Source organism: Carcharodon carcharias, chromosome 19 (assembly GCF_017639515.1).
Source record: "Carcharodon carcharias isolate sCarCar2 chromosome 19, sCarCar2.pri, whole genome shotgun sequence".
Taxonomy (NCBI): Eukaryota; Metazoa; Chordata; class Chondrichthyes; order Lamniformes; family Lamnidae; genus Carcharodon; species Carcharodon carcharias.
The window spans coordinates 90473084-90499847 of NC_054485.1; the positions used below are offsets into that span (position 1 = coordinate 90473084).

The following is a 26764-nucleotide window of genomic DNA, read 5'->3' on the forward strand; positions in this document are numbered from 1 at the left end:
AAAGTGCCTAGTCGGAAGATGAGGTGCTGTTCCTCCAGTTTGCGCTGGGCTTCACTGGAACAATGCAGCAAGCCAAGGACAGACATGTGGGCAAGAGAGCAGGGTGGAGTGTTGAAATGGCAAGTGACAGGGAGGTTTGGGTCATTCTTGCGGACAGACCGCAGGTTTTCTGCAAAGCGGTCGTCCAGTTTACGTTTGGTCTCTCCAATGTAGAGGAGACCACATTGGGAGCAACAAATGCAGTAGACTAAGTTGGGGGAAATGCAAGTGAAATGTTGCTTCACTTGAAAGGAGTGTTTGGGCCCTTGGACGGTGAGGAGAGAGGAAGTGAAGGGGCAGGTGTTACAGTTTTTGCGTGGGCATGGGTGGTGCCATGGGTGGGGGTTGGGGAGTAGGCGGTGATGGAGGAGTGAACCAGGGTGTCCCGGAGGGAACGATCCCTACGGAATGCCGACAGTGGGGGGTGAAGGGAAGATGTGTTTGGTAGTGGCATCGTGCTGGATTTGGTGGAAATGGCGGAGGATGATCCTTTGAATGCGGAGGCTGGTGGGGGTGATAAGTGAGGACAAGGGGGACCCTATCATGTTTCTGGGAGGGAGGAGAAGGCGTGAGGGCGGATGCGCGGGAGATGGGCCGGACACGGTTGAAGGCCCTGTCAACGGCCGTGGGTGGAAAACCTCGGTTAAAGAAGAAGGAGGACATGTCAGAGGAACTGTTTTTGAAGGTAGCTTCATCGGAACAGATGCGACAGAGGCGAAGGAACTGAGAGAATGGGATGGAGTCCTTACAGTAAGTGGGGTGTGAGGAGCTGTAGTCAAGGTAGCTGTGGGAGTCGGTAGGCTTGTAATGGATATTGGTGGACAGCCTATCACCAGAGATTGAGACAGAGAGATCAAGAAAGGGAAGGGAAGTGTCAGAGATGGACCACGTGAAAATGATGGAGGGGTGGAGATTGGAAGCAAAATTAATAAATTTTTCCAAGTCCAGACGAGAGCACAAAGCAGCACCGAAGTAATCATCGATGTACCGGAGAAAGAGTTGTGGAAGGGGGCCGGAGTAGGACTGGAACAAGGAATGTTCCACATACCCCATAAAGAGACAGGCATAGCTGGGGCCCATGCGGGTACCCATAGCCACACCTTTTATTTGGAGGAAGTGAGAGAAGTTGAAGGAGAAATTGTTCAGTGTGAGAATAAGTTCAGCCAGACGGAGGAGAGTAGTGTTGGATGGGGATTGTTCGGGCCTCTGTTCGAGGAAGAAGCTAAGGGCCCTCAGACCATCCTGGTGGGGGATGGAGGTGTAGAGGGATTGGACGTCCATGGTGAAGAGGAAGCGGTTGGGGCCAGGGAACTGGAAATTGTTGATGTGACGTAAGGTGTCAGAGGAATCACGGATGTAAGTGGGAAGGGACTGGACAAGGGGAGAGAGAAGGGAGTCAAGATAATGAGAAATGAGTTCTGTGGGGCAGGAGCAAGCTGACATGATCGGTCTACCAGGACAGTTCTGTTTGTGGATTTTAGGTAGGAGGTAGAAGTGGGCTTTTCGAGGTTGGGCGACTATCAGGTTGGAAGCTGTGGGAGGAAGATCCCCAGAGGAGATGAGGTCAGTGACAGTCCTGGAAACAATGGCTTGATGTTCAGTGGTGGGGTCATGGTCCAGGGAGAGGTAGGAGGAAGTGTCTGCGAGTTGACGCTCAGCCTCCGCGAGGTAGAGGTCAGTGCGCCAGACAATAACAGCACCACCCTTGTCAGTGGGTTTGATGACAATGTCAGGGTTGGACCTGAGAGAATGGAGTGCAGTAAGTTCAGCGAGAGAGAGATTAGAATGGGTGAGAGGAGCAGAGAAATTGAGACGACTAATGTCGCGCCGACAGTTCTCAATGAAAAGATCAAGAGAAGGTAAGAATCCAGGTGGAGGGAGAATATTGGAGGTGGGTGAAAGGATCCGTTGAACGGGGAGAGGACTCCTGCCCAAAGGAGTGAGCCCGGAGACGAAGACGGCGGAAGAAGAGTTCAGCATCGTGCCGAGCCCGAAATTCATTAAGGTGAGGGCGTAGGGGTATGAAACTAAGTCCTTTGCTGAGCACTGAATGTTCAGCATCGGAGAGGGGAAGGTCAGGGGGTATAGTGAATACACGGCTGGGGCTGGGATCGGAAGATGGGGTGGGGATGGAGGGACAGGCAGGAGTGGAGGGTCTTAGATGGGTGTTGGTGTCGATGAGTTGTTGGAGCAACACCCATCTAGGACCCTGCACCCCTGCCTGTCCCTCCGTCCCCACCCCATCTTCCGATCCCAGCCCCAGCCGTGTATTCACTATACCCCCTGACCTTCCCCTCTCCGATGCTGAACGTTCAGTGCTCAGCAAAGGACTTAGTTTCATACCCCTACGCCCTCACCTTAATGAATTTCGGGCTCGGCACGATGCTGAACTCTTCTTCCGCCGTCTTCGTCTCTGGGCTCACTTCTTTGGGCAGGAGTCCTCTCCCTGTTCAACGGATCCTTTCACCCACCTCCAATATTCTCCCTCCACCTGGACCCCTCCCTCTGGATTCTTACCATCTCTTGATGTTTTCATTGAGAACTGTCGGCGCGACATTAGTCGTCTCAATTTCTCTGCTCCTCTCACCCATTCTGATCTCTCTCTCTCGCTGAACTTACTACACTCCATTCTCTCAGGTCCAACCCTGACATCGTCATCAAACCCACTGACAAGGGTGGTGCTGTTGTTGTCTGGCGCACTGACCTCTACCTCGCGGAGGCTGAGCGTCAACTCGTAGACTCTTCCTCCTACCTTTCCCTGGACCATGACCCCACCACTGAACATCAAGCCATTGTTTCCAGGACTGTCACTGACCTCATCTCCTCTGGGGATCTTCCTCCCACAGCTTCCAACCTGATAGTCGCCCAACCTCGGACGGCCCGCTTCTACCTCCTACCCAAAATCCACAAACAGAACTGTCCCGGTAGACCGATCATGTCAGCTTGCTCCTGCCCCACAGAACTCATTTCTCGTTATCTTGACTCCCTTCTCTCTCCCCTTGTCCAGTCCCTTCCCACTTACATCCGTGATTCCTCTGACACCTTACGTCACATCAACAATTTCCAGTTCCCTGGCCCCAACCGCTACCGCTTCCTCTTCCTCTTCCTCTGGACGTCCAATCCCTCTACACCTCCATCCCCCACCAGGATGGTCTGAGGGCCCTTAGCTTCTTCCTCGAACAGAGGCCCGAACAATCCCCATCCACCACTACTCTCCTCCATCTGGCTGAACTTGTTCTCACACTGAACAATTTCTCCTTCAACTCCTGTCACTTCCTCCAAATAAAAGATGTGGCTATGGGTACCCGCATGGGCCCCAGCTATGCCTGTCTCTTTATGGGGTATGTGGAACATTCCTTGTTCCAGTCCTACTCCGGCCCCCTTTCATAACTCTTTCTCCGGTACATCGATGATTACTTCGGTGCTGCTTTGTGCTCTCGTCTGGACTTGGAAAAATTTATTAATTTTGCTTCCAATCTCCACCCCTCCATCATTTTCACATGGTCCATCTCTGACACTTTCCTTCCCTTCCTTGACCTCGCTGTCTCAATCTCTGGTGATAGACTGTCCACCAATATCCCTTTCTGTTTCTTCCCCCTTTCTTTTGTTTTTTTCCAATAAATTATTTAGATTTTTCTTTTTCCCACCTATTTCCATTATTTTTAAATCTTTTTAAATCTTTTATGCTCCCCCCACCCCCACTAGAGCTATACCTTGAGTGCCCTACCATCCATTCTTAATTACCACATTCGTTTAGATAATATCACCAACTTAGACACCTATATGTTCTTTTGTTCTGTTGTCTGTGACATTGTTTGATGATCTGCTTCTATCACTGTTTGTTTGTCCGTACAACCACATCACTCCCCTCCACTTCTCTCCCCCCCCCCCCAATTAAACCAGCTTATATTTCACCCCTTCCTGGGATTCACCTAGTTCTGTCGAAGGGTCATGAGGACTCAAAACGTCAACTCTTTTCTTCTCCACCGATGCTGCCAGACCTGCTGAGTTTTTCCAGGTAATTCTGTTTTTGACCTAGCCTGCCTGTTGCACAGGGTTTGGTGCTAAAGTAATTTTAACCCCCGTACCCACTCCTGTCGCAATTGTTAATGGAGTGTAGCATTGGATGAGAGGTAAAACTGGTGTTCCACCCTGTCCCATGGGATCCCCACCTGGCTAGTTGGGTTAAAGTGAGCCCACGGTCTCCGTGGAGAATCCCAGTGGTCTTGTGACTTTGAGTTTGCTGCCACAAGGCTGTGGATAGATTTTTGAAGGTTTAGGGAATAGAGGGAGATGGGATGTGCTTGAGGGGAGGGGTGATTTGTGAAGAGGTAATAAAATCAGGAAGAGGCTGGTATGGAGCACGGACACCAGTTAGACCAAAGGGCATTTTTGCTGTGCTGTCGAACCTATGTCATCCTTCAATCACACTGTTCACCCCCACCCCCTGCACCCCGACCCGCCACAACACCCATCTACCTCACAAAAATACCCTTTCCTCAACCAGCATGTAAACAAATCCAATTTATCTGGTCATTATTGCATTACAGTATATATTTGTGGGGGGCCTTACCATGTGCAAGTTTGCTACCGTATTTCATACATTACAACAATGACTGCGTTTCAGAAGTAAATGGTCCATAAAGCACTTTGGGAAGTCTTGAGCTTATGAAAGGCACTGTATAAATGCTCAAAGTACAGTGTTTACCAGATAAGCTTCCCATTCCACCTGGAATGATAGAATGGTAACAGTGCAGAAGGAGGCCATTTGGCCCATTGTGACCCTGCCTGCTCTCTTCAAGAATGGCTTATCCAGCTTCACACTCACACCTTTCTTCTGTAGCCTGCAAATTTTTTTTCTCTTTAGATGGTGACCCAATTTTCTTTTCAAGGCCTCAGTTGAATCTGCCTCCAGCACACACTCAGGCAGTGCATTTAAGATCCTAACCGCTTGTTGAGCTTACAAAAAAACTTTTCCTCATTCACCATCATTCCTTTTGCCAAGCACCTTAATTCAGTGTCCTTCCGTTCTCGATCCTTCCACCAATAGGCACAGTTTATTCTGTCCAGACCCCTCGTCGTTTTGAACTCCTCTTATCAAATATCCTCTTAAACCTCTCTTCTCTAAGAAGCACAGACCCAGCTTCTTCAATCTAGCCACGTAAGTGAAGATCCTCATCCCTTGAACTATTTTCATCAATCTTTTCTGCACCCTCTCTAATGCCTCCACCTCCATCCCTGAAGTGCCAGAACTGGATGCAAAACTCCAATTGAGGGCGAGCAAGACATGTACAGGTTTATCATAGCTTGCTTTTGTGTTCTCTGCTTCTATTTATAAAGCACAGGAGCCCTTATGCTTTATTAACTTTATTACACTTATTAACATTTCAAAAGTAAATTTGCTGTAAATGCTTTATAAATATTCTTTCTGAGGGTATGAAAGATGCTGTATAAGTGCTCAGCTGAAATTTCGCAGTTTTCCAGGTAAACATCCCATTCTACCTTAGACCCTAGCAGTTACTGCTGTGGCTTGCAGTTTGAAGTCAAGCCAAGGAGCAAGTGTTCTGGAATCCACTGACTGCTTTTTCTTTCCCTGTCCCAGAAGTGAGCCAGGCTGTATTGAGCCACTCCACATCCAACCAGCTCGGGTATCAATGCTTCCACAGGGATTTGGCTTGCCGCCTCTTGCCAGAAGTGTCATCTGGGACCCCATTTCCCTCTCGTCATCAGGGAGGATGATCGCTGCTTGCAGCCATTGTTCCTTGGTAATGGGATTGATTTGATGTGAGGAGTCAGAAACTGAAAGGCAGTGCTATAACTCGCTGCATTACCCAGGCCTCGATCTTCATTCCCAACAGCGTGCGAGGCCCCTTTAGCTCGCTGTTACAAGAGGCCAAGTTACAGTGGTTAAGAAGCAACTCTTTCCATTCGCAGAAGAGGTCAAGAATCAGGGGGCATACACTTAAAATAATTGGAGGGATTCTCTCTCTAGCCATTGCTTGAAGTGAGGAGAACGCTTGCCTGCGTTGTCTTTTAACATGGAGAAGCAGTTGCGCCTGCAGCTACCACATGGCTCTGACTGACCAGGAGACTCTCCCGCTCTTACGACCGGCTATAGGTGTATCCGAAGGAGGTACAGGTGAGCAATCGGCCTGCTTGGCCTTGTCACATACGCACCTTCCATGGCCAAGTCCTGGGGTGGGACTCGGACCCGGAGCTTCCGACTCAGAAGTAGGAATGCTACCCACTGTGCCACAAGACTACCTTTTAGGTGGAATGACTAGAGGGGAGTTGAGTAAACTTATCACCCAGAGGGCGGTGGGGCACATGCCTGGAACTCTCATCCCGAAAGTGTGTTAGAGGCAGAAACCTGAACTGTATTTCGAGAACACTTGGATATCCCTCGGTGTCATAACCTACGCTGCTACTGACTAAAGAGCTAGTAAGTGGAATTAGACTGCACAGTCCTTTGTCAGCCAGCACAGATATAATGGGATGAATGGCCTTGTCCTGTGCCATAAACCTTCCCATGTTGCGCAGTAACCTCTTGTCGAGAGCCAGGATCCATACCAATATCTTTCTGGTTGCTCAAGAGCCAGTCTTCATTTTGAAAACAACGAAGCTTATTTTTTTTGAGTGTGTGTCTAATCTCAGTTTGGTTCCAGTCCCTTTGTCTCGGTCACAAAAGCATTCATAAATCCAGCTCCTGTAGGAATTGATGCCCCCAGCCCGATTCATTGCAAATGAAGGTTTATTCAGTGGTCTCCAAAGCTACAGAGAACTTGATGAATCTAAACAAGAATGCGCTGTGTGATTTTTGACCTTTTCTTGCACATGACAGACGATTCCTTTTGGCTTGAGCTAGTCATTACTTTGGCCCGACATGCCCCCAAAAGGAGGAGTGTTGAACTCTCTTCCCATATCCGATCCCACATTGAGTTCTCATCCAGTCTTCCAATTTGTCCTAAGCTATGGTGGCTTATTGTCCACAAAGAAGTGTGCTCCCGCTGTGCGCAGACTGGACGAGTTCCATCAATGGGTGACCGAACTGACAGCTGGCTCTCGCTGGAAGCTCCTTGTGTGGTCCTCCCCATCATAAGCAGAGCAACCTCAGTGGATCAGTTGTTGATCTGTACAATAGATGTCTCCGCTCCCACTGACATCCATACAGCAAGGCCACCAAGCTCACAAGTGTGCACTGGAATGGTGCTGAATGATCAGTATGATTGCCAACACACTGGGGAATGCGGTAGCGTAGTGGTAATGTTGCTGGACTGGTAATCCAGAGGGCGCGTGGGTTCAAATCCTACCATGGCAGCTGGCGGAATTTAAATTCGAATGATAAGTCTAGAATGCAAAGCCGGTCTCAGTAATAGTGACCGTCATTGAAACTCTTATTGATGGTCATTAAAAACCCATCTGGTTCACTAATGCCCTTTATGGAAGGAAATCTGCTATCCTGATCTGATGTGGCCTGCAGATCCACAGCAATGTGTTTAACTCTTAATGCCCTTAAACGGCCTAGCAGGTCACCCAGTTCGAGGGCAAATCAGGACAAGCCTTGCCAACAATGCCCACAATCCATGAAAGAATAAAGAAAGTACATTGGCAAGACAAAGGAGGAAATGTTAACTCCGTCATCTCCTCCCTCTGACAAGTTAGTTGTAGCAGAAAAGACGATCTCATTGGTCGCACAGTCACCTTCAGAGAGCTGGGCACATAATCTAGGCTGGCATTCCAGTGCAGCACTGAGGTGATGATGCACTTTCGGCATGTCGTTCCTTCGGATGAGACATTGAACCAAGGGCCCTGTCTGTCTACTCAGGTGGACACAAAACATCCCACGGTGTTATTTTGAAGAAGAGTGGGGAAGTCATCCCCGGTGCCCTGGTCAATATTTACTCCTCGTAAAATCACCAAAATGGATTATCTGGACATTATCACTCTACTGTGTGTGTGCAAATTGGCTGCTGTGCTTCCTGCATTACAGGAGTGACTACACTTCAAAAAAGTACTACTTTGACTGGAAAGCACTCTCGGACGTCATGCAATGGTGACAGGTGCTATATAAGTGCAATGCTTTTTTACTCATTTTCTTAGGGCTGTGATGCCCTAGTTGTGCATTTGGCAGAGAGGAAAAGAGAAGGACTGGCTCTGATATCCGCCATTGTCAATGGTGACACCATTGAACTTCCTACTTTTTCGGGGGGTGGGGGGAAGGAATGTGGGCCTCCATTTTGAGCATCTTGGTCCAATCAAGGTACATTTTTCTTTTGTAATGAGGCCGGGCACCTGTGGGTAACTGGCCCGATCCATGCAGTTTGTGCATGGCAGTAGTAATTGTTCAGTTCCTCTCTGTGGTCTACCCCAGCTGATGCCCACGTTTGAGCAAACTGATGCATGGGACCAGTTGGGTGTTAAATTCTGATGCCTACAGAATGCATCAACATGCGTTGTGTTGTGTTTCTGCTAGCTCAACCAGCATTGAGTGGACAGGAAGGGAAAATGACACCTGCTGAATAAGTCATTGTGAAAGGCTGAGGAAATTTTTTTCTACTTTTGCAATGTTGGGAAATATGGGCCTCCCATTTTCAATGTCTTAGTCCAATTAAAGTATATTTTTATGTTTTTCTTGTACTAAGGCCAGGTTGATAATGCACCTTGCATTGAATTACACAGAATTTACAGCACAGATACAAGCTATTTGACCCAACTGGTCTATACTGATGTTTATGCACCACATGCGCCTTCTCCTCTTCTACTTCACCTCACCCTGTCAGCGCAAGCTTCTGTTCCTTTCTGCCTTTTGTACTTGTCCAGCTTTTTAAAATCCCATTTGTACTTGTTTCTCTCAACCACTTCATGTGGCAGCGAATTCCACATTTCTCTCCACTCCGCGTAAAGACGTTTCTCCTGAATTCCCAGATGGATTTATTAGTGATATTGCATTGGTCACCCACAAGTGTAAAGATCTTGTCTACATTTACTCTGTCAACCCCTTTTGGAAATTTGAAAACTTATATCTCAAGTCACCACCATGCCCCTCGCCCCTGCCAAATGCACATAGCCTTCTATAGATAAATGAACTCTGGCCTGCTCAAACTGCCCAGATGGGTATAAACCTCTTGGTTTTACAGGCTGTAAGATCCCCTCCTGGGTTAGTTCATTTCAGAAGGTTATCGTTGGCCTTGGTGCCACCAGACTTTGGTGGGGGGGGGCAGTTCAAGCCAGACTATGTGCCTTCTGGTACTATCCAAATACGTTATCAGGAACAGGAATTCTGAATTCTGGGGAAGGGTGGGAAATCTCTGCACGTGTAATAAGGAAGGGGCATTTTTGTGGGGTAGATAGCGGTTTCTCAGTAACCCATTCCCATTCCTCAGCTTTTTCATACCTTACCCTGGACCTGAGTGGCAGAGAGGCGATACTGAGGGTTGGGGCCGCACGGTTGGAGAGGGAGGGTGGGGGCGATACTGAAGGTGGTGCGGCTGCTGTGCTGTCTGGGAAGGGGGTTGGCCTCTACCCTGTCGGAAGTGAGGGTAGGGTGGTGGTGGCACTGCGCTGTCGGGGAAGTGGGGGCTGGGTGAGATGGGGGAGGGGCAGCCGCTGCGCTGTCTGGGGGCAGTACTGAGGGGGGGTGGGGGCGGAATGTTGGAAGGGCCACCTTTTCGATGACACGTTGAACCAAAGACCCGTCTGCCACCTCGGGAAGTTGTAAAAGATCCTATAGCACCATTTTGAAGAGCAGGAGGGAAATTCTTCCCAATAGCAAGACCAATAATCAACATCAAGAACGATGATCTGGTCATGATCTCATTGCTGTTTGTGGGAGTTTGCTGTGTGCAAATTGGTTACTGCGTTTCCTACACTGCAACAGTGATAACACTTCAAAAGTGCTCATTGGCTGTAAAGCACTTTGGGCTGTCCTGAGGTGGTGAAAAGCAATATAGAAAGCAAGATTTTTCTATTTTGTCTATGTACTGCTCACGTGAACAGTTAGAAATGTTCTGGATGAGTGCCTGTTTAAGGCCTGACTACACAATCCCCCACACTCTGGCCTGACAACTGTGGTTTGAATTGTTGCTGTTGTGCTACCTGCCAAAAAATAAAACCAGGCTGAGCAGCACAGATGCGAGCACAGTGCTTCAATTGTTGCTGCTTCAATGACTTAATACAACAGCTGCTCCTCATTTTACATGGATAGTGACTTCTTGGTTTAATAAAGAAGCCTTGACACAACTTTTCTGTGAGCTTATTTTTTTTAATGTTTCTGATTCAAACTCTTACAATTAATGCTCTCTTGTTCCCTCGGCCCCCCCACCCCAACCCACTGGCCAGCTCATTTGAACAACTGAACTTAGTAAACACTACACCCCAACAGCGCTCTGCTGCTGACTGCACCTTGACTGACGTTAATCCAGTTGCCACGCATTCACTCAGTAAGGCCTCTGCCCCCAACCCACCACCACCCCCCAACCCCACCCCCCCTCCCCCCCCCAACCCCCCGCCCCAACCCTGTGTCACTGCTGACTGTGTTTCAACTCTTTCATGCAGTCACTCAGTAATCCCTGCTCCCATCCTCCATTGTGCTGTTGTTACTTAGTGTATTCGTACTATTGTTGATCCAGCTCTCTCTCACCATCACTCAGTAATCCCTCCTCCCTAACACCCTGCGTTACTGACTGCATCTGTATTGATGTTAATCCACCTTCCTCGCACTGTCATTCAGTAATTCCATTGGTAGTACAGTATGTTTGGTATGCATTAGTCATCTTTATTGTTGAACCAGATGTTAAAAGATTCTGCACATTGTCTTTCCTGAATGATGTAAAAAAAAAAATGCTAACTGTTCAGCTAACAAGGTAAAGGATGGTCTTGGCTTCATAAAAGATAATATGCAAGCACTTTTTTCCTACCTATCTTTTCTCCTTGTCTCCCAAAAGCTTTGGTTTCTTGTTGAAAGATGGTTCATTTTAAGCCCCCCTCATACTCTTATTTAACTTGACCCAAGTGGCCATGAGCCTAGCTTGTGGACCTTAGTAGACTATTTGTGTGTTTTTGGTATCACCTAGGTTGTACACAAGCACGTACTACCAGCAGGATAATAAAGAGAACCAGGAATCCTGGCTTTCTGTATGTGTTTTTCCTGCCTTCCCCAACCCGGAGTGCTGGGAAACAGTTACTAAGATTCCCAATTCCTAATTTAGAATTGACCACACCGGGGATATTCCTGCTCTGTCTGACTCAATTTAACCAGCTCAGACTTTGCAGGGTAAGGGGAATCGTGGAGGGAATGTTTAGAAAGTAAGCATATTTATTGAAAATCTCAGCACAGAGGGAGGCCATTCGGCCTATCGTGCCTGTGCCAGCTCTTTGAAAAAGCTGTACAATTAATCCTGCTTTTCCCACCCTGCTTTTTCCCTATGTTCTGGAAAATCATTGCAGAATTCATCCAGTTCCTATCTGAAAGTCACGATTGAATCCACTTTCCCACCCTTTGGTTCCCCAGAGTAATTCCTGGGATGGTGGGATTCTCTTATGAGGAGAGATTCCCTAGAGTTTTGAAGAATGAGAGGTGATCTCATTGGATTTTACAAAATTCTTACAGGGCATGACAGGGTAGATGTGGATAGAATGTTTCCCCTAACTGGTGAATCTAGAACCAAGGGGACACAGTCTCAGAATAAGGGGCAGGCCATTTCAGACTGAAATGAGGAGGAATTTCTTCACTCAGAGGGTGGTGAATCTTTGGGAATTCTCTAATCCAGAGAGCTGTGGAAGTTCATTGAGCATGTTCAAAACAGAAATAGATTTATTTCTGGATACTAATGATATGAAGCGATATGGGGTTAATGCGGGGAGTGGGGGGGAAATGGTATAGAGATAGATGACCAGCCATGATCTGTTTGAATGGCGGAGCAGGCTCAACAAGCCAAATAGCCTACTCCTCCTCTGTTCCTTTCAGGTCATGCGCTCCAGATCATCATAACTCACTACTTTTTAAAAAAAAAAATTTGTCTCCCCCACCAGTTCTCTTAAATCTCTGTCTCTAATTACTAATCCTCTGACCACTGGGAACTTTCTCCCCTTCTGTCCTATCAAAACCTATTCATGGATTTTGACCAATTTTAAATCTCCTCTTAACCTTCTCTGCTCCAAGGAGGGCCCCAGCTTCTCATAATATCTCCCCATGAGCTAACGTCCCTCGTCCCTGGTGTCGCACTCAGCAATTTCCTCTGCACCCTCAACCAGTAGTGCCTGGGAGTTGCCTCGATGTCTGATGGCCTGCCCAATTCCTTGCCTCGAGAGATAATTCTGCACCACAGTATGGGAGCTGCTTGCTGATGCTGTCGTCGTCTTCTCTTTCCCAGCAGGGCCACCTTCGAGTACCAGCTGGCTACAGTCTTGGACACGATGGGGGAAGCCTCAGCCAAGGTAACGTCCGCCATGCATTGCAGTGCTGGTTGTCTGTGTGTCTTGTCTTTGCTCAGGTGCCCTGTGATCTCTTGGGAGACCCTCGCCTCTACCAAGACCTTTAGAACCAAAGTGTCAATCCAGCAGTTGTTGTGCTGAGCAATGTTTTCACCATTAACTGAATGGACCTTCAGTACAGAAGCTGAGCAGATCGTTAAACACCTTTGTTAGACTATGATTGAAAACTTTAGGTGGGTCGCAAAACTATTTCCTCTGGTGGTGTGGGGTGCAAGCAGTAGTGGTTTAGAGCAAGAGGGGACAAAACCTTTTTAAGATTAGAGCTGGGCTATTCAGGGATGATGTCCACAAGTACCCCTTCACACAAACGAACATGGGAACTGGAGTAGTGCTGTGAGGTAGGGTTGTGGAAATGTGGGAAAACTCTCCCTTTTCAGGAAAGAAGCTTTTGAGGCTAGGAAGCGGAAACAGGTCGAGGGATTAAATGAAAATTTCAAAATTAAGATTGGTAGTTTTTGTTGGGGGTCTCGAACAATTGTGGAACCAAGAAGGGTCTGAGTTAAGATACCGATCAGCCAGCCACGGGCAGTGCGGGATGGTGGGGTGGTTGAATGGCCCATTCCTGTTCCAAAGAAGTGTCCCAATTCTGATTAGCTGACTCGACACAGTCCAAGGATGAAATCTCACATCTGTGATTGTTTAGTAACAGACAATTACTATGACACAGCTGATGGTAAAGGCTGGGTTGTTCAAATCCAAAAGGGAAACTTGAAGCAACTGTCATAATCCATTTTGCAATTTGTATGTCTTGAGATGCAGGTTTTGAATTCAGTAGTAATAAGACCACCAAGCCTCAAGAGGTTTTTATAAAACTAAATTAAATGTTAATACAAGAAAGATTGTAAACACTTCATACGTGTACAAAATTACTACTATAATAACTACAAAAATGCCCTAAGTAATCTGACTCTCAACCACTGTTAAGGCAACAGTAAATCTCATAGAGTTAAACAGACACCTGGCAAAGCACCCCCTGGACATTCGCATTCAAAATTAGTTACTTTCAGCTCCGGGTCCTTACAGACAGCATCTTGAGGCTTCTCACACTTGTTGGATCTTAAAATGCCTCTGCCTTGCACAAAATCTCCTTTCTCCTTTAAACATATCTTTCTCTTTGAATATAAATTTTCCACTGTACCACTAGGCTTTTAATTTTACCTCTTCTAACAATAGCATCCTTTGACTCCAAGTTTATTAGTAAACTGAAAAAAATAAACAGATTGCTTGGCGCCTTCTAGCTAGGTGTAAGATTTCACCCATTCTTTTGAATGGTTTATTTTAAAATGCAAATTGCCCCCTTGACACCTATGTTTCTAAACTTTCCCATGTTTATCTAATTACCATTTAAAACCTCCTCCTTTCTATACATCAAAGCCCTGAGACCAGATGGCTTTAATCCAATTAAGATACACAGACACCACTAAACTCTATTTTTAAAAATAATTTCCAATAACATTATAGACAATATCTCTTCATGACACTATAGAATTTGTTCTATCTTCTGATCGGGGCAGGAGGTGGTAAGGGAGAAGTGTCTTTTGTTTTGCATTTGTGCTTTTCAGTCACTCATTGGAGGGGGAGGCAGTGGCGCAGTGGTATTGTTACTAGACTTGTAATCAGAGACTAGGGTACTGCTCTGGGGACCTGAGCACGACAGCAAATAGTGGAATTTTAATTCAATAATTAAAAGTCTAATGATGATCCATGAAACCATTGCCAATTGTCATAAAAACGCATCTTGTTCACGAATGTCCTTTAGGGAAGGAAATCTGCTGTCCTATCCTAGTCTGGCTACATGTGACAATGACTCCAGACCCACAGTAATGTGGTCGACTCTTAAATGCCCTCTGAACAAGGGATGGGTAATAAAATGCTGGCCTAGCCAGTTACGCCCATATCCAATGAATGTTAAAAAATCATAATTTGTGAAGGATGGTGAAATCTCAGAGGTTTTAACAGTACAGTCCTCACTGCTGAAAACATCCATTGATCAAAAAGGCTGCAATAATGTCAGTTTCTATATTTACCAGTTACAGCCTCTTAAGTGCTGTGTTTCTTTTGGGCAGAAACAGCTGTGCTTGCTCACTATTTCTCACCACCCTAAGGTGCACTGAATGCAAGGGCAGCCTCAAGTGAGTAAAGACAGGTCTTGTAATGTTCAGTCACCTTGGGTGGACTTAAACCTTTCTCATTGCTGCTAAGTGAATGTGGAATTTACTAAGCACTGAATGTAAAAAAGCTGCAGGTCAGAATGGAACTGGAAACAACTGGGCAATAGTTTGCAACACGGAATGAACATTCTTGTATAGTAATAGCCCTACCACAATGGTGGTGACCACTTATAGTGGACAAATTTACGTATGCACAAACATGCTGGCTGTAATTGCTGGGGACTATACTGAAATGGTTCAGATTAAAGAATAAGAAACTTATGTAACATCTTAGAGTCCAAGTCATTTGCTTGGGATTGTGTTTATCACATGGACTGTCATTCCGTCAGACACAACTATTGACCTTGCCCAGTGTGCCCCTGTGCATGCAGTGTTTCCAGGCACCGACCGGCAGTAGGGGAATGGCTGTCAGTTACAGTCCTGTTTCTGTTGGCAGGCCCAGCTGCTGTCTGCGCCTATCACCAGTGCCTTGCGGATGCAGAGCAACCGGCACCGGCTGTACCTTCTGAAAGACGGGCATGCTAACCAGTAAGTGTAAATCTCAGTGACTCGGGCATCATCTCCTGCTTCTGCGCAAGAGCCCGACTGGGGGAAGTCTGCACTTACTAGTAGGAGTGCTTAAAGCAAATAATCCAAAGTGAATCTTTGGCGGAGTAGGGGGGGGTGTTGCAGTGTGGTTGGTGGTGGGGTGGGGGGGGAAGGCGGTGCGTGATGGCTGCTTGGGAGTTTTGGCAAAATTTTGGACGCGGCAGTACTTGTTTTCCCTCATGAATAAGTGTTTCCCCATGCTTGAGGTGCTTACAGGCATATCACCATATCAACCTTGACAGGCAAAGCAGTTCAGACCTGCAAAACAATTCAGTTGGCTTATCATGTGAGACATCACAGCCAAGGTTGATCCTGTCCTCACTGGTATTGTCCTCACCCTCACCTGCCTCTTCTCATCCACACAGGAAGGCACTGATGCCCTTACTCTCTCCTACACGGGCATGCATACCCATTCTCACGCACTTGCCCGCTAATACATACGCTCATCCAAAAGCCGGAAACCCCTCTGTTAGTCCCCTAAACCCCCCTGTTGCCCACAGGTGTTGAAGGCAGTTGCAGCAGCCTAGCTGCTTCCCTGGTTCCTGTGCAGCCTTGGTGCAGAAGTGAGACCACCTGCTTTGGCTCAGTTCTTCCATTGGGGCCAGATAAATAAAGCCTTTTTTTAAAAAGAACTTTGAAATGTCCTGAGGTTGAGAACCTAACCTAAGAAATAGGAGTAGGAGTAGATCATTCAGCCCTTTGAGCCTGCTCCACCATTCAGTGAGATCATGGCTGATCATCTACTTCAACACCACTTTCCTGCACTATTCCTGTTTCCCTTGATGTTTTTAAGAAAGTTATTGTATAAAAGAAAGTCTGCCTTTCTTTAGGTTGTAAATAAGTAGATTCTGAAATTCTTAAGGTGCACTGGCCATAGTATCTGCATCTAAAATTTTGTTGAGTGCAGTTGAAGCTGATCCTTGGGGAGGGGCCATTTTATTCCACCACCACCACCCCCACCCCAGTTCGTAAACCTGTGGGATCGGTTGGAATGCTGGTGTTATCAATAGTAACTGCAGAGAAGAATAAAATGAGTGTTTCACCCAATCCTGTCAGTTTCCTACTGCTTGGGTTGGGTTAAAATCCCACCCAAGCCATATGGTCAAAGGTTTAAGTCGTGACCAGAGGGATTTGGGCTTTCTGGCCTAGAGAGGCGGTATCTGAGAGGTGGACTCTTAGATGTGCACAAGAGGGACATTAAAAGTAAATCTGGATAATAACTTGAAATTAAATTGTCCAAGCTGGGCAAAGGGTCACAGGTTCGAAGTAGTGGAAAGCAAATTTGTCCAAAAAGTGATGTTCAAACATAAGAAATAGGAGCAGGAGTAGACTAAGTGGCCTGTTCAGGCTGCTTTGACATTTAACATAATCATTGGCTGATCTTGTTTTTCAACTCCACTTGTCTGCCCATATGTCCCTTGATTCCCTGAGATACTAAAAATCTGTCTATTCCAGCCTTAAAATGTATCCCATAATGGAGAATCCACATTTCCTCTGAGATAGGAAATTATTAGGACACGCTTCTGCATACAGAGTGCGATCATACGTGGCACGGACTGCTGGCTAAACCAACGACAATGAAAGCCGAAAATCATTGAAGGAACAGTTGGATTCTGCAATTAACGGAACTTTGGGCCATGTGGATGGATGGATGAATTAATATGGGAACCCAATGGTCTTCCTCCTCTCCAATGATTTCGTGACCTGCAATTTCCAGCTCCCGCCCCCACTATGAGATTCTGATTTCTGTCCTGAGCGGAACCTGGGCAATTCACAGCTCATGTGGAGCATGGACCCATTGGACTGAATGGCCTCTTTTTGCACTCAATACTATGTAGAAGAAAAGGTAAAGCCCACGAGCAGTAGTTCCAATAGTCCTCCTTTCTAAAGTTTGCTATCAGCAACTTGCAATAGCCTTTCCTCGTGGCCTTAATCCTGGGTAAAGAGGAGGATGTTGGGGGGGATTTGGAATCCCAGCTCTGATACTGCCCACATTTAGACAGACATCTGATTATAGCTGGATTGCTGAGGGGCAGAGGTGAAATGGAGGTGGCTAGGGGTGGAGGGAGTAGTCCCAGGGAGCAGGTCCTGAGTTAATGCATGGTCTTGCTCACCTCTTCTGAGCTGGTGATTGACTGTGAACTGATGTCCTCTCTCCACAGCGGGAAGGGAGCCGCCATTGGTTTCCTGAAGGTCGGCCACAAGAAGCTGTTTGTGCTGGTGAGTCATCCCTCTTGCTCTTTTCACTAAAGTCTATGTACTTGCTGTGCCTGGGTGTGACTATTAGTGGTTTGGGCTCTTCAGATTGTCTCAACGCTGAGCTTGTATATCAGAATGGAAGACCTTACTACCCATCCCTGATCCGCAAATAAATTTAAACCCATGGTAACCTCACTAATGGTGAAGCTACATCTAGTGTGTAATATGATATGGCTCCACGTGCACTATAGTCTGTCCTGCTTTCTGCATCTCTCCCTGCCGCCAACCCCCCTAACCCCTCTCACCACCCATGGCCATGCAAATGTAATGCTCTAGTCCTAGCTTCACATGATAATGCTGAAACTGAATCTATTTTATAACATGCTGTAGCTTCACACGCACATGCATGCCCATAGTCTCTATGTCTTTCTATTTTTCTGTCCCATTGTATTTACTTAAGTGTTTCTGGTCTCTCTTCCCTTTCCTCCATCTCAAGTATGGGGCGTTCTGTATCTCTCCCTCTCATACAAACTTGATATGCTCCATGCCTGCCCCTCTTTTCCTTCCCCAACGAGCATTATGCTTAAAGGATTACCATTACACGTTCTGTTTTTACTATAAGCATGGAATAAAAATGTGGTGATGTAACAAGATTTTTAGTTTTATTTAACATTCTCTCATCAGTCTGAACTGTTATAGACTATTTAATGTCTTTCTTCCTTGTCTTATTGATACAGTTGTGGCTGGGTATGGTACAGTTCAAATGTCCCCATAGCAAATTGTGAAACTGAACCAGATGATTTGAGCCTAAGTGTTTAAAAAATGCCCAACCAGTGTGTTAATATCCAATTGGCCCAATTTGGCACATATTACTCCACTCCACGCTGTACGGCTGAATTTTAGTGCCCTTTAGAAGTTGCTTCACAAGCCGCTCATTGTAAAAGAACTCGAGCCCACAATGGGACCTGGGGCAGCACCCAGCCATCATCCCAAGATACAATCCAATGTCTGTGGCACGGGCAATCATAGTTGCACAATGTATGGTTCCATAGTTGACTTGAGGACACATTGGAACAGGTGGAGGCCTTTTGGCCACTCAAGCCTGTACAAAGGTGTAATCAAATCTTGTTGCTCTGCACCTCACGTCCATTTACCTGCCTTTGACCCAGGCCCCTTTAATACCCTTAACCTAATAATAAAAATCTATCCCATCTCAAGTTTTGAAATTTTCAACTGGCCCCTATGCCACTGCTCTGCCTCACCAATGTTTTGCAAGGGAGTTCCAGGTTTTCAGTAGAGAAGTACCACCTCCTGATATCCCCCTTGAAATGGCCTATTTCTTAATTATAAAGTTGATGCCCCCCCCTGCTCTGGACTGTCCCAGTGGAGGAAATAGTTTCTCTCTATCTGCACTATCAACCCCTTTAATCAACTTAAACATCTTAATTAGATCATCCCTTCATCTGCTACACTCGCGGCAATAATAAATCTAGTTTACCACTAGTCCAGTTCTACCACTGAACCCAGCTGACCTCTTTGCTGGTTAATAAAAGCAAAATACTGCAGATGCGGAAATCTGGAATGAAAGCAGAAAACGCTGGCGAAACTCAGACCTGGCAGCATCTGTGGAGAGAGAAACAGAGTTAACATTTTGAGTCCAACATAACTCTTCAGAACTCCTTAGCTGGTGGGTGATTTTTTTTTTCTCTGGTTTGGTTCCTCTGCATAACAGGAACACTGATTTCAGCTGCTCCACCATTGGAGGCCCTGCCTTCAGCTGCCTACACCCTAATCTCTGGAATTCTGTCCCTAAACTGCTCCTCCTCTCTGTCCGCCTTTAAAACGCTGATTACTGTTTTGCCCAAGCCTTTGATCACCCGGTCAAATATCTCCTTCTGTAGTTTTGTGTAATTATTTTTAATCTGATAATGCTCCTATGAAAGACCTTGAGATATTTTACTAGGTTGAAGAGGCTACACAAATGCAGGTTCTTGAGGCAGTCACTTTCTTTTACAGTCTGTTTTCAGGATGTGAGGTGGTTGAATTTGATGCATTGTCAACCTCTGCCTTATGCATAGCTAGCACCCACTTTGTCGCTCAGTAACCCTACAGCTTTCTCTCTGTCCCCTGGATATCTAGGATGGGCGAGGTGCACACAACGAGATGGAGCCCCTGTGTGTGCTGGACTTCTATGTGCATGTGTCACTACAGCGACATGGTTACGGCAAGGAGCTGTTTGACTACATGATTCAGGTACAGACTAGAACTATAATTGTCAGTGATGAGGTAGTGGATACAGATTGAATGGTAATCTTCCAAAGAGAATTGGATAAATACTTGGAAGAAGGAAGAAAATTTCAGGGGTGTAGGCAGAGAGTGGGGGGAGTGGCATTTAGCTGTGTTTTTTGAAGGAGCCAGTATAGACTCAATGGGCTGAATGTCTTTGTTTTATGATGGGATTTCTTTTAGAGTTGGGCAATGCAGGCTGTGGACTCTTAATTCCAACTCAAGCCTGTTGCTTAAGAACCTTCTGGATAATGTCTCTTGTCCCAGACCTGCTTACCTAGGGATTTTGTCCACAAGGGAATTTCAGTGCAGCCAAGGGTTGCAACCTGTGCTCAGGTAGTGAAATGGTTCAGACGATATCCTCTGACTTCCAACTAGGTGTCGGCTATGGCTCAGTTAGTACCCAGCCGCCCTCTGTCAGAAGGCCCTGGGTTCAAGCCCCGCTCCAGAGATTCCAGCTTGCACAGTTCAGGCTGACACCCCAGTGCAGTACCGGGGAGGCAGTGCCGTCTTTCTGATAAGACTTTACCTCAAGGTTACGTCTGCCATCTCAGGCGGATGTAGAAGATCCCGCGACGCTCAAAGAAGAGTGTGGGAGATTCTTCTGGCATCCTGACCAATATTTATTCCTCAACCAATAATAGACGATTTGGTTTTCCTTGGTGATTGTTGCTATTTGTGGGATTTTCCTGTGTGCAAATTGATTGCTGCGTTTCCCTAAATTATAATAGTAGTGACACTTCAAAAGTGCTTAATGCCTGTAAACTGCTCTGGACATCTTGAGGTCATGAGAGTCCATTTTTAATACTTATTCATTAAAAAAAAAAGAATTTCTCTCCTAAATCATCTCCATTCAAAACTGAAGAAACCACCAGACTCACTCGCAGAAATAGTTCAACTCTAACTCTGCTAAACCAAGGGGGCAAAGAGGTTTAGGAAGGGAATTCCAGAGCTTGGAGTCTAGGCAGCTGAAGCCATGGCCACCAGTGGTAGAGTGATGGAAATAGGCCAGAGTTTGAGGAGCGCAGTGATCTGGGAGGGTTGTAGGGCTGGTGGAGTTTGCAGAGATAGGGATGGGTAAGGCCATGAAGGCTGTCCTTACTGGGAGTAAAACCTATTTTTAAAAAAAACACCTGTATGTTTGTTTGCTGCAGTATGAAGGTATTAAACCTCACCACTTGGCCATCGATCGTCCCTCCAGCAAGTTCCTCTGCTTTCTCAGGAAACACTACGGCCTAGCAGCCACAATCCCTCAGGTAAGCAAGGCAGCAATTTTGCCATTTGATACCGCTTGCATTTCACCATCCCTCCTGCAAGTGGGGCTGTGGTTCTTTGCCATCAGTACCACCCCTCATGGGGTTAAGGCACTGGCAGCTCGCTGATTCTGGGAATTAGCTGCTAATCGAGGAGTTCAGGTAACCCCCCATGGTTATATCTTCAGTGGGGATTAAACCTGGTAATCCTTTGAGTCACAGCAAGCAAGTGTAAAGGTCACTGACCTGAAACGTTAACTCTGTTTCTCTTTCCACAGATGCTGCCAGACCTGCTGACAATTTCCAGCATTTTCTGTTTTTGTTAAAGGGGAAGAGTGTTGCGAGGAAAAGTTAGACGAGCAACAAAGAGAGGAGAGTCATCATTCCGAGAATTCCAGTAATGTTAGAAAGTTAGATAAGCACATGTGGGAGAAAGGAACAGAAGGATTTGCTGATAGAGTGGGATGAAATCTGGTGGCAGGGTGCAATGAAATCGGGTGGGTGAAGTCCGTGTGTAGCCTAAGCAAAGGCACAGACCAGTGCGACCCAGTAGCCTCTCTCTGTGTTCCACGCTTGTAACTCCAATTGCAGATCATTCGCGTCCCAGAATTTCTCCAGTCAGATCCCATGCAGAACCGTGTCCATGGCAACATTCCTGAACACAGGGTGGTGCTTGGGTTTGGGATTCCTAGTAGCCCAGTGGCCGAAGCGTCCACACCTCTGGGATCTACCTACGTTCTGCCACATCCCCAGGACCTCCTCTCTGCCAGATTTTCCATGCTGCTTCACAATTAAAATTTACACCTCCTCTGGACACATCTTGCTTCTCCTCTTTCCCCAGTATCTCACTTTTTTTTTGCTGTTTAATCTTTCCTGCCTACCACTCCAGTCTCGACTTTCCCTCTTGTTCTTTCTTCCCTCCTCTTTTCCTCTGCCTCTAATTGCTTGAAATCGCTACAGCTGTAACATCTTCCCTTTCTGATGAAAAAAATGGCCAGTGACCTGAAACATTAATCCTGACTCTCTCCCTCCACAGATGCTGCTGGCTGCAGTGAGAATTTACAGCTTTTCCTGGGGATTTTTTGTATCTCGGAGTTCCAGTGTCCATCATTTTTTTTTGCTTTCATTATTCAAACGTTCCTTACTGAGAGGTTTGGATTGTAACCTCTCTAGGTTAGGCATTATGCTGAAATAAACCCAAGATGTATAAGAACACTGTGGTGGGGGTGGGTGTTGCTGGTGAAATATGTGGAGCATTGCAGTTAATCCAGGTGTTATCTTCATGTAATGCACTACATTTACTCATGGTGCAGCAGGGATCTCTCGGTTGGAGAACATGCTTGGCAATTCTGCCTAACGTTTCCTATTTTTCCTACCCTGCTTCCCCCCAAAAAAGAAACGCCGGGGAACACCAGGATCAACTGTGGCTACCCCACAACTATTGTACTGAGATTAACGACCTCAGCACAGACTCGGGGTCGGGATCTTCTTGGTCCACCAGCCCTCAGACCACAGTGGGTGGTTTGCTCATCCATGGATGCTCTGGGATCACAGCTGCTATGCACAGTGATCCTAACTGTGAATGGTTTTGGAGCCTGGTTTATGTAACACAGGAATGCACGAGGGGAACTTGCACGTATAGATCCCAACTTGGACCAAGTTCTCCACCCCCACCACCCCCCAACCCACCACAAGTTCCCCTGCGCTCACTGACCTGCATTAATTCCTGGCTCACCAAGGCCTATATTTTAAAATTTTCTATCCTTGTTTTCAAACCCCTGCACGGCCTCGCCTCCTCACTACCCTCCATAACCTCCAGTCCTCTGCCATCTCTGCACTCCTACAATTATGGCCTTTTGTGCAGCCCCAATTTTTATCAGTTGGTGGCTGCACCTGCAGCTGCCTGGGCTCTAAGCTCTGTAACTCATTCCTTAAACCTCTCCGCTCCTGTTGCCTTTTTAAAATCTTTTGCCTTCAACAAAGGTATTGGCCACCTGCTATTAAATCTCCTTTTGTGGCTCAGTGTTAACTTTGGCCTCCTGTGAAGTGCCTGTGAGCATTTTATTACATTAAAGATGCTATATAAACGTAATTTGTATGTGGGCAGCCGCAGAGCCTTATCAGCACTTGGAAAACTACCTGATGGGGCTTTCTTTGTCTCCCTCTCTCTCGTTTCAGGTTAATAACTTTGTGGTGTTCGAAAATTTCTTCCGGGACAGGCAGAGTGAGTAATAGTGGGGTAATAATTCACTATGTTTTTGTTTCCAGTTTTATGTTATTCAGTTAATAGTTCAATGTGGGAATGCACAAGAAAGGAAGAGATCATTGCAGTCTCTGCTCTGACCCTAGATGGAAAATACCCCCGACTGCTCTCTGTTAAACTTCGAAGTCACATGATTGAGCTGTGGCTCAGTGGGTAGTACTCTCGCCTCCTGAGACAGAAGGCTGTAGTTTCAAATCCCACTCTGGAAACTTGAATGTATAATTCGAGCTGACTCTTCACGTGTGGTGGTAAGGGAGCGCTGCACTGTCAGAAGTGCCGTCCTTCAGATGAGACATTAAGCCTCTTAAGGTGGCCGCAAAAGATCCTGTGGCACTATTTTTTGAGAAGAGCAAGGGAGTTCGCCCTGGCACCCTGGCCAATTTTTCCAATCAATATCACAAAAGCAGATAATGTCTTCATTACATTGCTGTTTTCGAAAGATTGCTGCGCACAATTTGGGTGCCACTTTCCTAAATTAGATCAGTGACTGCGTGTATTCTCCTGAATCACCTACTTCCTGTGGTTGAGGAATTCCCCCCCCCCCCCGCACAAGTGACACGGTGTGGCTTTACACCTTCCAGAGGAACCTCTGACACTGTCATTTGTTACCAGACAAATACGAGAAAAGTGTCAAGAGCAACAACGGGAGCTCTTCACTGTATTCAACAGCCTGACCCAAAACATTTGACTCAATAAATCATGAAACTCTGAAGAATGTGCTTCGTGGATTTGGTTGTCCAAGAAACTTCATCACGATCCTGATGATGACTTCATGATGATATGACTGCAACTATTCTGAGTGGGAGATCTGAAACAGACACCTTCAAAATCTGGGCCGGTGTCGAGCAAGATTATGTAATAGCCCCCATGCTATTTGCAAACTACCTGACAGTGGCCATTCACCTCATCAAAGATCAATTTCCCTCTGGTTGAGTATTAAATACCCTCTAGATGGAAAACTCTTTAAACTCATTAGCCTCCATACCAAAACCAACTGCCCACCATTGACATACGTGATCTGTAGTTTGTGGATTACTGCAGCGCCGTTGCAACCTTGCACCATTTTTGCACGCCACTCTCGATCTCTTCAATTCTGCATTCAAGAAACTCGGCCTGTCCTTGAATGTTGCCAAAACTCACCCAGACCTGGTTAGCCAAATATTCCTCTTCCCATTTATTTTGAAGGAGAGACACTGGAATGTGTTGAACACTTCCCATATCTTGGCTGCCATCTCTCTCAAAAGGTCATCATTGTCGGGGAGATTGAACACTGGATCAGCTGCACCAGCTCGACCTCCTACAAACTATTGCAGCATGTGTTTAACAACAAAAATCTCTGCAAGTCAACAGCAGTCCTAGTGTTGTCGTCATCACTCCTGTACTTCACTGAGACCTGTACTGCATATAAGAGCACTCACAAAATTCCACCACCACACCCTTCAGATTCGATGGGAGGACCGCCAAACGAAAGCTAGTGTCCTTCACCAGAAACCAGCTCCACAAGCATTCGGGCAAAACTCCTGCAAAATCAACATTGATGGTCTGGATGGCCAAAAAGTGCCTGCCCTGCACGAAAACAGGTCCTGTTTTCTCGACTCTCAAATGGCCATTGTTCCAGGGGAGGACAAAGAAAATGTTTCAAAGACACTCTGAAGATCACCTTGAAGCGTAACAACGACACTAATGACTGGGAGGAGCTTGCTATTAAATACCCTCCAGTTGGAAAACTCTTTAACGCCATTCGCCTCCTTACCAAAACCAACTGCCCACCATTGACGTACGTGATCTGTAGTTTGTGGATTACTGCAGCGTCGTTGCAACCTTGCACCATTTTTGCACGCCAGTCTCGATCTCTTCAATTCTACATTCAAGAAGCTGGAGAAAATGGTGACAACTTGCCCATCAAACTGCATCACGCTTTGAGTCACGCCATCTTAAGGATGCTTCAGGGCAGCGGCAGCGAAGGCAAGAGCAGGACATCCTGCCCCATGTGCTCAAAAGATTTACGGGTCGAGAATCGGCCTGTTCGGTCACACGAAGGCCGAAACCGGCGACCCTGAGTAGATGTCATCCTCAAATTGAGGGACAGCGGGTGTGATGAGAGCTATATAAAGCAAATTTTTCTTTCTTTTACTTTGTTCCCTGTTCAATTGGCTGACATTCTTGGCCTCCATTGTTTCCCTGGGATATTATGTTTCTTTCATGCACTACACTTTATGTAAAGTAGCTGCATCTAAACCTTCTATTCACCTTCCCCTTTATAAGTTTGAATCTATGTCCACTTTTGTAGAGATTGTAATTCTGTCAAGAGTTCATTTTATCCACATCCCTTAGAATTGTGAATGCCTCGATGGTTCCCCCCTGAGCAACATGTTCTGTTCCGCAGTAAATATTCCTGGCTTTACGTAAGCCTTTTCATATGGGTTAGGGTGCCTAATTCTAGTGAAAATGATTATTAATACCAATAACAGCTGTTAGTTCCAAAATTACTTTTGCAAATGACCACTAATAATCCAACAGAGAATTCACAAAGAACTTCTGTACCCAGGGAATAATGAGAATGTGAAACTTATGACCAGAACAGTGGTTGAGGCGAATAGCGTAGATGCCTTTTGAGGGCTGTGCGGGAGGAAGAAAGGAGTAAATGGCTATGCCGATAGAGAGAGATGTGGTAGGGTGAGAGGAAACCTGTGTGGAGCAGAAAATGATGACCCGAATCAGTTGACTTGAATGGCCTGCTTCTGCACTATAGACTCTGACTCCAGATAGTATGTTACAGTGTTGAGTTGTGGAATGACCAGGTTGTGCCTTTGCAGGTTGGGCAGAGACTCAGTAGTTCCCCAGGAGGGAAGGAAAATGAGAGGAAGAGCTGCCTGACAATAGAATGGTTTTTGTGGAGCAGACAGGGCACAACTGTTTCCAGTGGCAGGAGCGTCAGTGACCAGAGAGGACAGGTTAATGTAATTGGAAAGAAGGGGATTGCTAAGAATTTTTTTACTTTTTGCGCAGGGAGTTATGACGATCTGAAATGCACTCCCTGTAAGGGTGGTGGAAGGAGATTCAGTCATGACTTTCAAAAGGGAATGAGATGGTTCAACGAAAAGAAAAAATTGTTTGCAGGCTGCAAGGAAAGAGTACAGGAAGGAATGGGGATAATTGGACTCATCTTTCAAACGGCCAGCAGAGGCATGATGGGCCAAATGGCCTCCTTACCATTATCAGTTTGTGACGAGGACTGGACTCACAAGCATTTGAGAAGAGATCCGTGCCAAGGAGCACAGTTCTGGTCTGGGGTGGTATGTGATGCAGGGAGATTGAAAGCCTGAAAGGGGGCAGACCCTTGACAAGAAGCCAACATTAGCCTCGAGTCCCAAGAGTCTGTTGAATGTGACACTTCGACTCAGTTGGTAGTGTTTTTACCTCTTGAGTCAGGTTGTGGGTTCAAGCCCCACTCCAGCCATTTGGGGGCATGC

The 26764-nt window shown here is 46.3% G+C and overlaps 1 protein-coding gene across 2 annotated transcripts in view; it reads left to right on the forward strand.

Moving 5' to 3' along the window:
* The window catches only part of atat1 (alpha tubulin acetyltransferase 1), a 63774-nt gene that overhangs the window by 16600 nt on the left and 20410 nt on the right, over positions 1-26764 (forward strand). The window contains exons 2-7 of one of the 2 annotated variants that reach the window (XM_041212152.1): positions 12411-12474; positions 15139-15230; positions 17453-17510; positions 19629-19742; positions 20930-21031; positions 23207-23252. In XM_041212152.1, coding sequence (XP_041068086.1) covers positions 12411-12474; positions 15139-15230; positions 17453-17510; positions 19629-19742; positions 20930-21031; positions 23207-23252 — 476 coding nt within the window. The remainder of the gene's footprint in view (positions 1-12410; positions 12475-15138; positions 15231-17452; positions 17511-19628; positions 19743-20929; positions 21032-23206; positions 23253-26764) is intronic. The other variant, XM_041212153.1, reaches the window with a different exon arrangement.